The 16,224-nt window shown below is 45.6% G+C and overlaps 1 protein-coding gene across 3 annotated transcripts in view; it reads right to left on the reverse strand.

The window, feature by feature from the left end:
• Positions 1 to 16,224, reverse strand: part of UST (uronyl 2-sulfotransferase) — a 336,463-nt gene that overhangs the window by 100,334 nt on the left and 219,905 nt on the right. For all 3 annotated transcript variants that reach the window (XM_033235126.1, XM_033235124.1, XM_033235125.1), the window contains exon 5: positions 8,611 to 8,764. In XM_033235126.1, coding sequence (XP_033091017.1) covers positions 8,611 to 8,764 — 154 coding nt within the window. The remainder of the gene's footprint in view (positions 1 to 8,610; positions 8,765 to 16,224) is intronic.

Genomic DNA, 16,224 nt, shown 5'->3' on the forward strand with positions numbered 1-16,224 from the left:
GCCCAGGCTGCACCCTAGACCAATTAAACCAGAACTTTCGGGTGTGTGACCCAGGCATCAGTAGTTTTCAAAGCCTCCACAAGTGGCCGAGGCTGAGAACCACCGCCTTAGTAAATGTTAGCCACCGGCCCCAGTAGGGGCGCAGCGCTGAGCGCCAGCGGCGGGATACAGCTGCAGCAGCTCCGCTGACTCACAGCGAGGGGCGGGGCTCATAGCAGATGAGCTCAGCTGACAGGTGGCCGGCGGATGCACCTGGCTGTGCTCTGGCAGCCGTTGCGGTGCGTGCTCCTGATGGGACCTTGTATGGAGACAGGTCAGGCAAACCTGCCTTGGCAGCCATCAGAGCAGCGTTCCTTCCCCCACTACTGGGACATCTGGAGAAACACTTTACTGTACCCAAGCTCCTCACCTCCCTAAGCCCACTGCTCCTGCCAAATAGGCGGTTCACCATAGCGTGAGCATCTTGCTCTCAGGCTTTTACACACTTTCTAAAATGTCATTTCACTTGGAACAGTCCCCTCCTGCTGTCCCCAGAGCCTTACTTCTGCTGCATCTGCTTCTACTGCTAAAGACAGCACCCACCTCTCCTCTGTTCGTCTCTCCTTTCCTGGAAAGCCGCTCCCAACAACCACAACTCTTGGTGGTTTCGTTCCTCCCTGCGTTTTTCAAATTGTTAATTTAACACATCCCAGCCAAGGACAAGTCCTGTACGGCTGCACTGAGCTATTATTAACAACTCTCTCCTTGTTGGTATTAAGCTTTTCAAGTTTGGGTCTTCTGTTGCTAACTAGGCGGCAAGCAACTGGAAGCACAGCGACGAATCTTCAACGTCTTTGTAATTGCTCCCTGATTGCCGCCCCTGACCCCACCTGGAGCTGCTCCTTGCACGTGGTTGATGTGCCATAAAAACTTGCTCCTTGGTTTATCTTGCACTTGGATCACTGCAGTAGCCTCTGATCTGTCTAGCTGGTCTATCCACATTGACTTGAAGCCCTTCGCCAAAGTGATTCCCCCAACAAAATGTAAAAGATTCAGGATGTCCTGTAAACATGCCTCTTTTGCTTTAAGTCCTTTAGTGCCTCCCCAGGGATCTTTAACAGGGTCCGGGAGGCTCTGTGGGGCCTACCACCTGCCTGCCCACATCACTGGACTCAGCTCTTTCCTTTCTCCCTCAGCTCACCCTGCTTCATATTCCCTAGTTCCTCCTTCGTGCTCACTGTGTTCCCTTCTGCCACAGGGCTTTGTATGTTCCCTGTGCCTAGGGGTTCTTCCTTCTTCTCTTTCCCTTCAGATATAGCTCAACCAACACTGCTCTGACTTCCAGACTTGCCAACTGCCCCACGCAATGCCCGGAGAGCACCATGTCTCTCTGCATTGTAGGATGCAGCCTACATCCTACATGTAGGATGTGATGCAGCAACTATTTCACATACATTTGTGTGGTTTTGGGATGAATGCCTGTCTCCCTGGCAGTCTGTGAGCTCCGTGAGGACTGACAGTGTCTATTTTAGCTCAACATTTTATTTCCAGTTCCTACCATAGCTCCTACTACACCTAAAGTACTAAATCAATGTTTACTGAGTGAATGAATGAATGACAGATGGATGGGTGCATGAGTCACTAGTAGAAGAAAAAACAAAATGTATGACTGGCCACTTGGTTTTGCAGACCAGGGTCAGGAAAGCCATGGTTTGGTGCCACTGCATAGTAGAATGCACAGTGGCAAACACTTATAAGTGGCATAGCCAAGTGTCAGAACGCCTGTCACACCCACATCCCCCCACAGTCCCCTCTGCCCCCTGCTAAGTAGTCCTTGGTGACACTGTGGTAGGCAAAATAATGGACCCCGAAGGTGTCTATATCCTAATCCCTGGGACCTGTGAATATGTTACCTTGTATGGCAAAAGGGACTTTGCGAATGTGAATAAGGTTACAGACCTTGAGAGGGGACACTACGCCAGATTATCCGGGTGAGCCCAATCTAATGACATAAGTCCTTAGAAGTGGAAAACCCTTTCCAGCGGGCTAGAGAAATGAGATGGTAGAAGGAGAGGTGTGAAGCATAAGAGGTGCTCAATCCACTGTTGGTATCTTTGAAGATGGCTGAAGAGAACTGAGAACCCCTGGGCAGCCTGGGCACTGACACTTGAGTGCTGGAAGTGGCTCTAAGTCTCAACAATTTCTAGTTTCCATGCGGCTTAGCTGTGCTGTGGTTTATGTGCTTCCCATGGGGCCTGGCTCTGCCTGGCATTCATTTCCTGGTCTTCACTGGCCTGCAATCCTTTTGTCTTCATTCCCACAGTTCTCCTGCCCCCTGGCTCCTGTTACCAGAGGCAACCTGAGTGAATCGTAAGCCCTCTGTAACCTGGGTAGCCTCATGCAAACTCCCCTTATTTGTGGTTTGATCTTAACCACCACTCAACCTCTCTGGGATCGCCATCCTGGTTCATAAGAGGGGAATGAGGAGTGCTCATACCTACACCAGGGGAGGCTGTGAGGGCGGATGCCCTAACATGAGGCAAAGCATGCTAACCTGCTACACACCACACACGTGGCTGCCGTTTGGTGGTAGCACAGGGAGCAGGGAGTAGCATTCTCTTCTAGCTCCAAAATTCATCTGTTGGTCCCTCCTCTCCTCCCTTGCCCCTTCCTTTACCCATCTTGTTTTCTGTTTGCCTGAAACTCCCAGGGATACCCTCAGGTCTTGCTAACTCCCAGAAGTGGCCTTTGGTCCTAAAAACACCCATGACTCCTGCTTTAGATACACCCAGGACAAATGTATTTCACAGTGTATCTCTGAAGCTAGGGCTTCCTGGTCCTCCGTGCTCCTGGATGGCTTGCATCAGCCTGGCGGAGCATTCAGCTCTGGGGTGCCTTTCTCGTTACTCCTTGGAGGGGGAGAGTACGCGTGTATATGACTTTCCAACCCAGGGCCTACAGGAGCTTAGGTTTCCATGTAAATAAACACAGGACAAATGTGTGCCAGTGGGCTGGGATCAAAACACATCTCCAGCTGTTGGGAACACAAAGAGAAGCAGTTTCCTTAGAAACAGGTTCCCAGGGGAAGGAGTCTAGTGAGGCAACTTGAGACCACAGCAGAAGCAGACCTGAGGATTCAGGACCCAGTATGTCCTGAGCCTCAGAAAAACAGCAGCCCCTGTGGACTCCCTGAGCAGAGGAGCTCCAGGTCTGTAGGAAAAATGGCCCCTTTAGGTCACGTGGAGCCAGTAACGGAGACAAGGGGGTGGGAGCATCAATACTGAAACGTGTTCTGGAAAGTTTTAGCTTCCAAAGCACTTCTGTGTAGAATGCTCAATTGACTCTCCCAACAACCCTGTAATGCAGGCAAAGTAGGTAATATGGTCCCATTGTACAGATGAGACAAGCAAGGTTCACAGAGGCTAAATTCCAGGCCAAGTCTCCCAGCTAAGGCAGCTGAGAAGGGAATATAAATACACCTTATCTCAGGCCCCTGGCTCAGCCTGCAATTGGAAGCTAAATCTGAACTAGTTGAAGAGCGTAATTTTCTTATCTTTACGGATTTGGAAAACATAGATATTTACTGAAACACTTAAAAAGCAGACAATCCAGCCAGGCGCGGTGGCTCAAGCCTGTAATCCCAGCACTTTGGGAGGCCGAGACGGGCGGATCACGAGGTCAGGAGATCGAGTCCATCCTGGCTAACGCGGTGAAACCCCGTCTCTACTAAAAAATAAAAAAAACTAGCCGGGCGATGTGGCGGGCGCCTGTAGTCCCAGCTACATGGGAGGCTGAGGCAGGAGAATGGCGTGAACCCAGGAGGCGGAGCTTGCAGTGAGCTGAGATCCGGCCACTGCACTCCAGTCTGGGCGACAGAGTGAGACTCCGTCTCAAAAAAAAAGCAGACAATCCAAAGCCCTTCTTCATTTTATTTATTTAAGAAAAACAATGCCTTAGGAATAAAGGCAATGCCTAAGGTTTCTTTCACTCACAGGACAGTCTCAGCTGGTTGGGACCGAGTGGAAATTTCCACACACCAGTGTTTCATATGTATACTTTCAAAGTTAAAGGACGTTTGGAGTCCAAAGCTTTCAAGTAGATTAAAATGCATAGCTTTCTAAAAACCTTTGCTGACTCTGGCCAATTTTCAGACTTCTCCAGAATCCAACAGGGCCAACATGATTCACTGAATTCTTTATGAATTAAGAAGCTGTAAATTACACATCTTTTCTTTTAAACATGCATTACTTTCCACACTTTACAGCCAAGCCGAATAAACAGTGTTACAGGGGTAGTGTTCTCTCTGGGAAGATTTTCTCCCTTCTCTTCCTATTCTTCAAATGGAGGATGGCCTAGTGAAGTGGCAATAGTGGTTAGGGCAGGAGCCCAATGTGACATTTTTGAGAACTTTCACCAGCAGGGAGAAAATGACAGCATAAGAAATCCACTTTCATGGAAGCTCCAAGATTGGAAAAGGGAGAGGCTCCAGCAGGAATAAGATGCTCTCCTTCATCTGGAGATGACAACAGTTGCTCTTCATTAGAAAAAGCTTTTCCATCATTTATTCTTTCATTAAATATGGTCTGTATGCCAGGTATTTCCCTGCCCTGGAAATAAAGGAGGCCGGACATGAGCTGGAGAAGAGTCTCAGGTGCTGGGATGTGTCCAAGTGTGCCTGGGTTCAGAGGACCCTCATCCCCAAAAAGGAGGCAGCCACCTTCACACTGGGGAGTTTCCAGCTCTGGACAAAAAGAAATGAGCCTAAGACAACTGTCTTTTCACAGTATGGCTGCTGGAAGTTGAACTTGCATCTATGCAAGCACTAATTTATTTAAAAATGATTTTCCAGGAATTGCAAAGGAAGAAGAGTTTGGAAAGAAATAGAAAGTTTGAGAAAAGCTAGTTGTTTCCAGAAAATAAGGTATAGCTATAAGACGCTTGACTATTTGAAAACAAATTGTTGTAACAGCGATGTCTTTGTAAAGATGGAGAGACAATGTTACATCAAATGATTCTGCTTCAAAAGCGTGGGACTTGGCCCAGTCCTCTTCTCGCTTTACCCTTCAGGAAGTAAAACGTAAGGTCTGAGTGGGCAAACACCACCGAAGTGGAATCAGGAGGTCTGGCTTCTCCTCCTAGGAGGGACTTTACCCCACCCCGAATCCCAGGCCCGTTCCCACACCTGTAAATTGAGAGAGTCCTTATCTTCTTTGGGGTTCCTGCAAATCCCAGGATTCCTTTACCCTTTCCATTTTCTTCCAAACCACCCTACCCCACAAGATGATATTATTTCATCCTCAGAGCAGGCTCGGAGGCAGGCGCTGGCCACTCCCAGCTGTATGCTAAGCAGCTCTGTAAGGCTCAGGGCCAGGGGCAGAACTGCCCGATTTTTGGCAATGGGATAAAGCAAGGGGCTTTGGAGCACTGAGATCTGGAACGACGTGGTAAATCAGCAGACTCATTTCAGGCCAGCACCCAAGACCCTGTGGGCATGTGGTGTGCAGGGAAGGGCCTCTAAGGGGAGGGGTGGCCTGCAAGGAGGGGACAGTGGGCTCCTCACAGCTGCCTGTGCCCCGCTGAGACACAAACAACACCCTCTTTTGAGTCAAACAACTGACTACCCAGGCTTTGCCAAAATGAGGACAGACTCTTCTGAAAGGGGCCAATTTTATTTCAAGGGTCTAATGGGACCAAGGAGATGGAATTAATAGTTTCAGCTATTAAAAAAAGGCAATAGACCATCTTCTTCCAAATAAACAAACTATCCTTTGAACAAGAAGACAGCCTTCTAACCAGGTCAGGCTGGAACCAGACCATGAAGGGGACACCCACTCCCCGCCACCACCAGGCTCTCCTCTCTTGAATCTGAGCCCCCCGAGTTTCTCCTGTGCTGCTTTGAGGAGCCTAGTGCTTTCCTGCTGGGGCCTTGCCAAGGATCGATCTGATGACCTCATCTGACACAGACCCTTCCCGAACACAGTGCTTACATTTGGAAAGGGGCCCCTACAAATTTCTAAGGGCAGAATTCTAGGCAGGGAAATCTCCCAAAAATCTCTCAAGTCACATAATAAAGGCAGTTACCAGCTCTTCAAAAATATAACACTTGCCCCAACTACCAATTTTCAATATTTTATGATCTTTTTTAAAAAAACCTCCAAACCAGGCTGGGCATGGTGGCTCACACCTGTAATCTCAGCACTTGGGAGGCCGAGGCAGGTGGATCATTTTAGGTCAGGAGTTCGAGACCAGTCTCGCCAACATGGTGAAACCCTGCCTCTACTAAAAATACAAAAATTAGCTGGGCGTAGTGGGAGGTGCCTGTAGTCCCAGCTACTCAGTAGGCTGAAGCAGGAGAATCGCTTGAACCCTGGAGGTGGAGGTTGTAGTGAGCAGAGATCTTGCCACTGCACTCCAGCCTGGGCAACAGAGCAAGACTCTGTCTCAAAACAAAAACAAACAAATAGAAATTCCAAACCATAATTTTTCCCCTTCACATTTGCCACCTTTCTCTCTAATGATTGCAGCTTATTATTCGTGTGTGTGAAGACTACATTATATGAAATGATTTACAGGATGGCAACAAACGCTTGACAGAGCGGAAAAAGCTAGAGCATTCCTCTCAACTCTTACATTAATATTTGAAGAGCAGTGTTTATAAGACGTGTTTCCATATCATTGGTTTTTTGGCGTTTTCTGCTATCCTCTGGTTCTAACTTTCTTAGCATGAGGATTGAATCAGAACTATGAAAGAATTATCTGGATTAAATGGAATGTAGGCTGTTTTTAAAACAACATATATTAATCAAGATCCAAAACAAATAATGAATATAATTAGAGAAGACATTATTCTTGTAGTAAGCGGTTCTATACTCTGAATACATGTCTCACCAAATAAAAAACATATAGTCATATTCATAACCTATAGTTTATTTTTTATTTTATTTATTTTTAATTATTTTTATTTATTTATTTATTTTTATTTTTTTGAGATGGAGTCTCACTCTGGCACCTAGGCTGGAGTGTAGTAGCACAATCTTGGCTCACTGCAACCTCTGCCTCCCAGATTCAAGGGATTCTCCTGCCTCACCCTCCCAAGTAACTGGGATCACACGCGTGTGCCACCATGCTCAGCTAATTGTTGTATTATTAATAGAGACGGGTTTTCACTATGTTGGCCAGGCTGGTCTCGATCTCCTGACCTCAAGTGATCCACCTGCCTCAGCCTCCCAAAGTGCTGGGATCACAGGCGTGAGCCACTGCACCAGGTCTCATAACCTATAAAGAAATAGATTAGGGTTTTGCCATCAGAAACTAAAAAAAAGAGGAAAAGCCCCTTTTAAAATATATCATCAAAGGAAACAAATAAAAATTAAAAAACCATCAAAATATTTCACTGAAGTCTTAGGTAGTTGATCAAATACTGAAGGTGAGTGGAAAGCCATGGGTCTGGTGTAGTCGTCTGGCCCTGACTGAGACACTAACTTCTCTGTATCTCAGTTTTCTCTACTCTAATCATGGATTTGAAAACATGAACGTGACACTGAGGGGACATCATCCCCAAATGCTCCCAGCCTCTGAGCATCCGCTTCCATTACGTTTTTAAAATGAGATGAGGAAGCAGCGGTCCTGGCCTTGGCCCGGAGATTCGGTGCTTTTCTCCAGCGGCAAGGCTGCTGCTGAGGGCGCATCAGCAGTGGCCTTGGCTCTGGGTGATCTTCCAGCTTTGGGAACAACACCTCTGACTGATCCTCAACACTTCCTTCTTTCCTGCTTGTGCCCAACAACAGCCCAGGATGGGTCCGGGTGAACCCCAAGGGCTCTCTCAGACACAGAGACCAGGATTTCAGCCTCCTTGGCACCAGGCTGTCAGCTCCTCAGCATGTGTGTCTCTACAAAGGGATGGGAAATGTACCTTTCGTTTTAGTGCTCAAAGAAAGACGGGCAACTCCGCCCTCCATTTCTGTTACCAACCTCTGTGCTGCGGAAATAATTACTGAACTCAAGACTAACATCCCTTATGGAGCTGAGGGTCCCAAAACAAGTCTAGAGAACGCAATTACTGGTCCAATGACAGGGTTCTATCGTGCTGTGGTGGAAAGAACCCAGACTGTGAAGGCAGGAAACCCGGAAACAGTCGGTCGCGGTTGTGCCCTTACCTGAGAGGTGACTGGCAAATCCCACAACCTTTGGAATCTCAGGGTCCTCATCTGAAAACGCTCCTTCCCTCCCAGAGTGGTCATGGGAACTGAATGGGCTGAGGGATGAGAAAGGGCTCTGCTGCCCTCTAACAGACATCCCCCAACATCTTTGTTCTTCTTAAGCACAACAGTGCTAGTCAGGACTCCTTAGGAAAGACTGTTTCCGCTCTGGGACCCAAAACCTAGCACTAAAGACAACTCAGCAAAGCAACATCAGAAGATCATTTGAGGAAATGTTCATTAAGATCTGGGTCACCCGGAACCAGTTTCTCTTGCCAAGACCTCCTTCCTGTGGAAGCACCCCCTCTGCACCACACTCCAAGGAGGCACCAAGGGCAAGGCCTGGGAAGGGAAGAGTGAGCCTTCCCTGGTGGAGGGGCCACTCCCCAGGCAATGGGGAGACCACCTTTTGCATGCAACAGGACTGACTTACCAGGTAGCGCTCCTCCTGCCTCATGCTGGGGGTGCGGATCATGTGATTCTGTTCCCCTCTCCAGTCTCCAAAGCGACGGAAAAAATAGTTAGATAAGAACCGGCTGACGGGGTCTCTAATGATGTTGATGTAGACAGGCTGGTCTCCTCCAAACCTAACACAAACATTGAGTTCGTTACAACCCATTACTGCAGGAGGAAAACAGGGCCTACCTAGACAACATCTCCCCTCCCCTCTAGGTTAACTTACTTAAAGATGATCTCCTATGCGAAGGTGCCAATGACATGTAATAAGCAAACAGGGTTTCCCGATAGGCATTTTATTATCTAAGTGGGGAGGATGATACCTGTTCCAGGTACCTGTTGAGGGGCTGTGAGGACATTTCATAGTATAGCACAGTACAAACCACACCATTGTGCATGTTAAGGAAGAGATGGTGTATAGTTTTCTCACTAGGCTGTAGGTTTCTCAAGGATGGGGGCCACTCTGTATTGGATTTAGTATTTCCAATGGCTAGAACAGAACCCATGGGGACACAGGTGGCCCTTGGTGAATGTTTCAGTTGATTGGTAGGTTCTGACTGCCTTGCTGGGTGAGGTGGCCCTTCCTCTACATTGTAATTCAAATAGTTCTGGGTCAGGTGCTCTGTAGTAAGTGAGTGAATAACAGCCAGTCTTCACTGAGCACTCTCTATTCACCTTGTTCTAAATACCTCATGCAACCAGCTTGCTGAAGCCCTATAACATGTCAATAGAGTAGAAAAAATAATTAGCCTCATTTACACTTGGGGAAACTGAGGCAGGAATAAGGTTCATAACTTGGAGCTGAACTAGGATATGGGTCCAGGCAATCTGGCTCTAGAACCTATGCTCTTAATTATGGAAAAGTGATTTCCGGAATTGAGGAAATTTTGTGTGGGATATCAAGAATGAAACAATATTCAACATAATTATCCTCAAGTGATGGCAAGCAGCTTCAGATAAAAACAAAGCAAACAGCCAGGTGTTCCATTTTAATTCCTTCCATGAAAGGATTAGACGAATCCACTAAATCTTGGCCGAAGAACAAGGTCTTCCTGAGGCAAAGTGATGAGATTGGCTGGATTTGTCTTAACAATTCCTTCTTTTTCTCTTTGAACTGCTTGAAAGCAGTAGCCTTGAGGAGTCCGGGGAGACTGCCCCAGTCTCTGGGCAGAGGTCATGCTCTGATGACCTCCTGAGGAGCCTGCAGGGTTCTCTAGCCCTATGACCTTGTGACATTCTGAGGAACGTGCCTGGACATTCTCTCAGGGGTCAGAAAGAACTAAGAGAAAACAAACTGACAGGACCCCGCTCCTGCCTCTCTCCAGGAGCTAGCAGACTCCATTCACCTTTCAAAACCCAGCTTGGAGTCACATCACATCCTTCAGCAATTAATGCCCAACCCAGGGTCCATGCCTCCCTCCTCTGTGCCCCGGGCCCTCTCTCCTGCACTGTGTGGAAATGTGTGCCTCTCCCATCACACTGTGGGCCTCCTGCAGCCAGGAACGACACCCTCTAGCTCAGTGTGTGGCACACAGTAGGTGCTCAACAAATGATGACCAAATGAAGAAATGAACATCTGAGGGTGTGCCTCTCAGTTGTTAATGTTTCTTCTCATATCATGGGACTCTGTTGTCAGAGGAAAGGCATAACAAGCCACCCATCCTTTTCTGTGTATGAATTCATATAATGTTGCTCCTGGTTTATCTGCATTTTAAAAAAGAATCTTCAGAGAGAAGAATCCAAAGGAACAACTCCGATATAGTGGAATTTCAGGCACCAGGACACATGAATGATACCCTGGAGCCCTTAAATACTACCACATTGGAACGCACACTGCTCACGGATGAGATTGGCCTTGCAGTGTGAATCTTGTTAGTTCTCAGAAATACACATTCATGTAACTGGATGAACAACTAACTGGAGTCCCAGGAGCTAGCTGTGCCAACCACCGGCTAGCTACACGCCCCAGATTTATCCCCCTTATAAAATTAAATTGAGTTTCATATCTATGATAAACAGTAACTAAAGTAATAAAGCTAGGGACTAGGAAGACAAGGTTTGCATACCAAATATGCACATAATTAGACCCTCAAAATTGCTTCACGCTTTTAAAAACCTCAACTGTTCTTCTATGTTCATGTGAAGAATGATTGCTAGTGCTAGTTAGCAGAACTGCCCAATCATATGAATCCATGCACAGTGTCCCATCAGGAGATGGCTCTCAGCCTCACCACTGCCATCTTTGATCAATGGTGAGAGAAGTAAGGACTGGCAAGTCTTGATGAGCATGGATGACTTGCCCTTGTTTGCATGCTGCAACCTAATGCAAGATTTCCAGAATAATTTTCCAAAATGGGAGTTTTAGATGGCTTAAGAATGTATTGTCAAGTATAGATAATATAGTAGGCTCTCTCTAGAAGTTTCTAACTATGAGAAAGAGGTGTCTGGTATATATCTCCCCCTTTGCAGAAGGCATTGCAGGCTGCCAGCCCTCTGTATACACAGCTTACGCCAAATTGGGAAAATCTGGGGTGACACGTCAGTTATACAGAAGAGGCCAGAATACCACCATGCTACCACCAGGGACCACAGCATAGCACATGTCCTAGTGCCTGAGCAGGGAAGCAAATTTCCCTACCCTCATTCCATCTTCTTTCAGTATCAGTTTCTCCTCTCAGTACTTTAAAACTCTGGTCAGAATTCCTGGCTACCATTTATAAAGTCCCTGGGTCACCTGAAACTTTTGCTCACTCATGATTTCATTCTGGGGGTGAGAATGGTTTGTACCCTATCATCCCATACAGTGAAAAACCCTGCCTGATTTTTAAAAGCCTTAAGAGAAGATTCCACAACCTCCCTGTGAAGTCCACTTTGTCAGTTGAAAAGTCTTTCTTACACCCAGCCAATATTTAAAATTTTCCTTTTATGCACATTTCCTTTTGTTTGAACCATTTGACACAAAGGATTTGCATCTCCTATGCTTTTACAACGCTTAGCCTTTTCAACTTCAATTTTAATTCCTTTAACTTTTTATTGTTTCCTTCAAAAATTCCTTTGGCTTTTATCTTAAGACTTATTGCCCTTCATTTTATAATCTACAGCTCTAATTTGATCTTTATGGAGCTCTAAAAATTTGTGGTGACTACGGCTGATCACAGGTTCTAAGTAGTGCATACACTAGAGAGTAGAAGAGTCAGGCCATATTTTGTTTTTTGTTCAACAACACACTCTTTTGTCCTTCAGTCACCACAATTACTCCTGCATCTATGAAGCTCTTTTAAGCCGTCCTAAAATAGCAGGCATTACCAATTTCTTCGACATTTGTTCACAGATCCTATTCACCGACTCTGTAATCACTGCTCTGGGCTTCCTTTGGACTCTGCAAATGTGTAATAGTTTTTAAACTTTACTTATTTTTTTGATGAGAAGATGACGATCTGTAGCTGGGCATAATTCTCTAGGAACCGTAACTACACGGTTCTCATTCTGAGAGGCATTTTCAAACACCTCATTCTGAGCATTTTCATCAGCATCTGTCTCACACTGCTACCTCAATCAATTGATCAACCCATCGATAATATTAATCACCTCTTCAATAGCTACACAAAGCACTAGTAAAAATTTTAGGTATATTTTCATCAAAATCTGGAAGGCATTCTTCCTGAGGTAATAATTATTGCACATATTAAATCAATACTTAAGACCAGAATTATCCTTGAGAATTAAGACTGTTTTGTACTCCAATTACAGTAGAGATTACTGTGATTGCAATCAGTTTTTCAAAGTATATCCTGTTCTTTTAAGAAATTCTAGTAAAAAATAATATATATGTAATATATATATTTGCCCTTTTCATCATTTTAAAGTATATAATTCAGTAGTATTAAAACATTTACATTGTTGTGAAGTCATCACCACCACCCATCTCCAGAATGTTCTCATGTTCACAAATGGAAACTGCCCATTGAACATAAAAATCTCTTTTTCTGCTTTTCCCACCCCTGGTAACCACCATTCTGCCAAAAGCCTACCTCCTTTTTAGCCTCTGACCTGGAAGTAGAGGTTACCTTTGTGCTGCTATCTACATTAAAGGGTGAAAAGTACCATAGGCCAGAGGCCCAGGGCTTTGATCCTTGTCAGTGAGGTAGGAAGACACTTTGAAGTGAGAGAAAGGCCATCATGGAAAAGAACAGGACCCTTCCAGGGCAGAGTGAGGAGTGGCTGAGGTGGAGAGGGGTAGAGCTGGCTGTTTATTTTAGAGACAGAGTTTTGCTCTTGTTGCCCAGCCTGGAGTGCAATGGCGTGATCTCAGTTTACTGCATCATCTGCCTCCCGGGTTCAAGCGATTCTCCAGCCACAGTCTCCCAAGTAGCTGGGATTACAGGCACCCATCACCATGCCCGGCTAATTTTTGTATTTTTAGTAGAGATGGGGTTTCGCCATGTTGGCCAGGCTGGTCTCGAACTCCTGACCTCAAGTGATCCGCCTGCCTTGGCCTCCCAAAGTGCTGGGATTACAGGTATGAGCCACTGTGCCCAGCCAACCTGGCTGTTAAAGGGCCCTTTGCTGGAGCCCGTTGCAGTAACAAGAGTCCCTGAACGTCCAGTGGGGGCCAGCATGGTGGGGAGGTCTGGCCTCTGTCCTCATACCCCCTGTAGTGGGCACTTCCATCTCCTCTGCCCAGGACTAGACTTCCCCCCCTGCCCGCCACTGCCCATCACAAAACACAAGCAGAAGAGACAGTTGTGCTTTGCTCTCCGGTCTGTCCTAAGGCAGGAGAGATGGAAACATTTGCTGTGAGAAGATGAGACAAATGGGGAAGGAGGTGGGTGGTTGGGTCAGGGCTCCTGCTCAGAGAGGAAGATGAATTGACAAGGCATGAAATAAACAGTAGGAAACAATCAGGAAATGAGGTGGGCTGAGGGAAAGTCCAGATTACACTCGTCGCTGATGGGCTAACAAACACAGCTGGTGGCCCACGAGGAAGCACAGATCCACTCCCCATAGAGGGAAAAGCAGAAACATGAGGAAGTAACTGCCGATTTAGGAAGACGAGCCCAGCCAGGGTTCACATAGGGAAAACCCAGAGAAAACTCGCACTTGTAAATGGAACTTCTGTGCCGTGTTTAAGGAGGCAGAGACAGTGTTAACTGCTAATACCGATTTTTACTTTGGCGTTTTCTTCAGAGTTTGCAGTGTCTGTCAAATGATAAGAGATTTGAAGGGCACAGAATTGAGATGGATCACTTGGCTAAGAAGAATAAAAAAGTCAACATTTACAAATAAGATGTGAAAACTAAATTGACGTGTGGAATTGGCGAAGTCTGATTTGTTTTGTTAAATAATGCCATCAGAGGGCAGAGTTTGTTCACAAAAGTTGATACAAGAAACACTGTTCACATCAGTAATTGAGACTTCACTTGTAGAGAAGAGAAAAGGTATCCAAAACGCAGCCCCATACACATTACACCCCACTGCTTTTCTGGTGATTGACTAATTTTCACATTTTTGTTTGTTTTTGCAAGTTACTATTGGCACTGGAGACACCATCCGAGATACATGAGAAATGGAAGCAAAGGTGAGGGGATCATGGGAAAGAAAGGAAGAATGACGTGGAAGAAGGATAAGGGAAGTGGTGGTTTGAAATTATTTAGCATCTTGGTGTCTCTTATAATGCATTTGGACTATTTTGATAGCATTGGGCTCTGAGGTAAAACTTCTTAAGGGTTTCCCTGCAAAAGCACATTTGGAAGGGTGAGGGGCATTGTAGATTGCCAAAATATTTATATCCCCCCAAAGATAAAAGCTTAGAAAACAAATAAAATTGAGGGCAGGGGACAGACAAATGTGAATTATAGTCTCTCACAAGGCTTTCTAGTATGTGGATCTAAGATAGATTTGGAGGGATGCTGTTGATGTTGGAAAGTTGGTATCTTTTTCAGAAATTGTTTCCTAAAGTTACTCTGAAAACTGGAAAAAGATATGTGAAACCATAGTATGCAAATATTAAAAATTCTACTTAAACATCCTAACAAAGAGAAGCATATTTCAGGCCAACGTAGTTTTGACTCAATTCTCCAGATAGTCCAGATGAAAAATATTTGTCTGGCTGGAATTTCCAGGGAGTTCCACAACTGTGTGAAAAAGCAGTCCAGTGTGCAAGTCAGGAATCCTCACTGAAGCCTAAGATCTCTGCTGAGCTCACTGTGCACACGTCCCAGGCATGAATCCTTCCCTGAGGCAAAACACCTGATCGGTCTGAACCAATTACTTCCCATCTTTGGATTAATAAATCTAGATATGGTTCCTTCTAACTCTAAAAATGGAAAAAGAAGAAACAGGACAAGAAGCCTAGATGGTGAAAAAACGAAGTAGGTCAGCTACAGAAACACCAGACGCTCACAGGATAGTATTTTACATGACTCAAGAGTGTCTAAATTTCAAGGTAAAAATGCCATCGTTAATGGAATAAAAAAAGGGCAATTAGCTATGGTATAATGCCATACTCTTCAAAAGTTCTGACCATTTGTGTGCAAAAAAAAGTGGGGAGGGAGGCCTGACTTTCATTCTTACAGTCCGCTCGCCAGCAAGTATCATGCAGCATGTTAACGACATGCAGAGGATTGGAAATATCAACAAAGAATATTAGGTTGCAGTATCAGTTCTTCTCATGGGAACCTCATTATCCTGAAACAAGCAATACGTCTGTCAGCAGTTCGAAGGGTAGGTTTCTTAAGATCAGCTTCATCATCTTTATAACTTGTTATTCAAAATACATCTAAAACTTATTTTTTAAAGTATGTTAATGTCCTTGGCTGCGCACGGTGGCTCACGCCTGTAATCCCAGCACTTGGGAGGCTGAGGTGGGCAAATCACTTGAGGCCATGAGTTTGAGGCCAGCCTGGCCAATATGGTGAAACCCTGTCTCCACTAAAAATATAAAAATTAGCCAGGTGTGGTGGTGCATGCCTGTAATTCCAGCTACTTGGGAGGCTGAGGCAGGAGAATCGCTTAAACTGAGGTTACAGTGAGCTGAGCTTGCACCACTACACTCCAGCCTGGGTGACAGAGTAAGACTCCATCTAAAAAAAAAAAAAAAAAAAAAAAGTAATGTCAAAGTCCTCTTAACAAGTTCCAACTTAGTTGTTTTCCTCTTGTCAATTGCATATTGACAAAGAAATTTTCCTTAAAGAAAGCTATTCCCTTAAACAAGGAAAAGCTGATTTTTAATGTCCCATGTTCCATGAGTGGAACAATCATAGTCTTGTCATATATTGAAGTTCAACTGATCATTCTCTTCCTTTTTATGAAAGTCTGGTAGCTAAGGGCCCAGGCCCTGGTATGTGGGTGTAAAGAGAGGAGGAGGTTGCTCCTGGGGCGTCAGTTTTGGCTTTTTATTGAAAGCAGCAAAGCTGGTCAGGTAGTCTCTTGTTATTTCTGCTTAAAACTCTTGACTGCTGTTCCAGCCCAGTCGTGTCCATCCTGGTCTGCACTGCATCCCTTTCAGTTCCTCTCGGCCCCACTCTTCTGCTGGTGGCTGTGCTGGGAATGCCCTCCCCCTTCACTTGTCTAAAGCTGACCCATCCCTCAC

Source organism: Trachypithecus francoisi, unplaced genomic scaffold, assembly GCF_009764315.1.
Source record: "Trachypithecus francoisi isolate TF-2019V2 unplaced genomic scaffold, Tfra_2.0 Lachesis_group15, whole genome shotgun sequence".
NCBI classification, from domain to species: Eukaryota; Metazoa; Chordata; class Mammalia; order Primates; family Cercopithecidae; genus Trachypithecus; species Trachypithecus francoisi.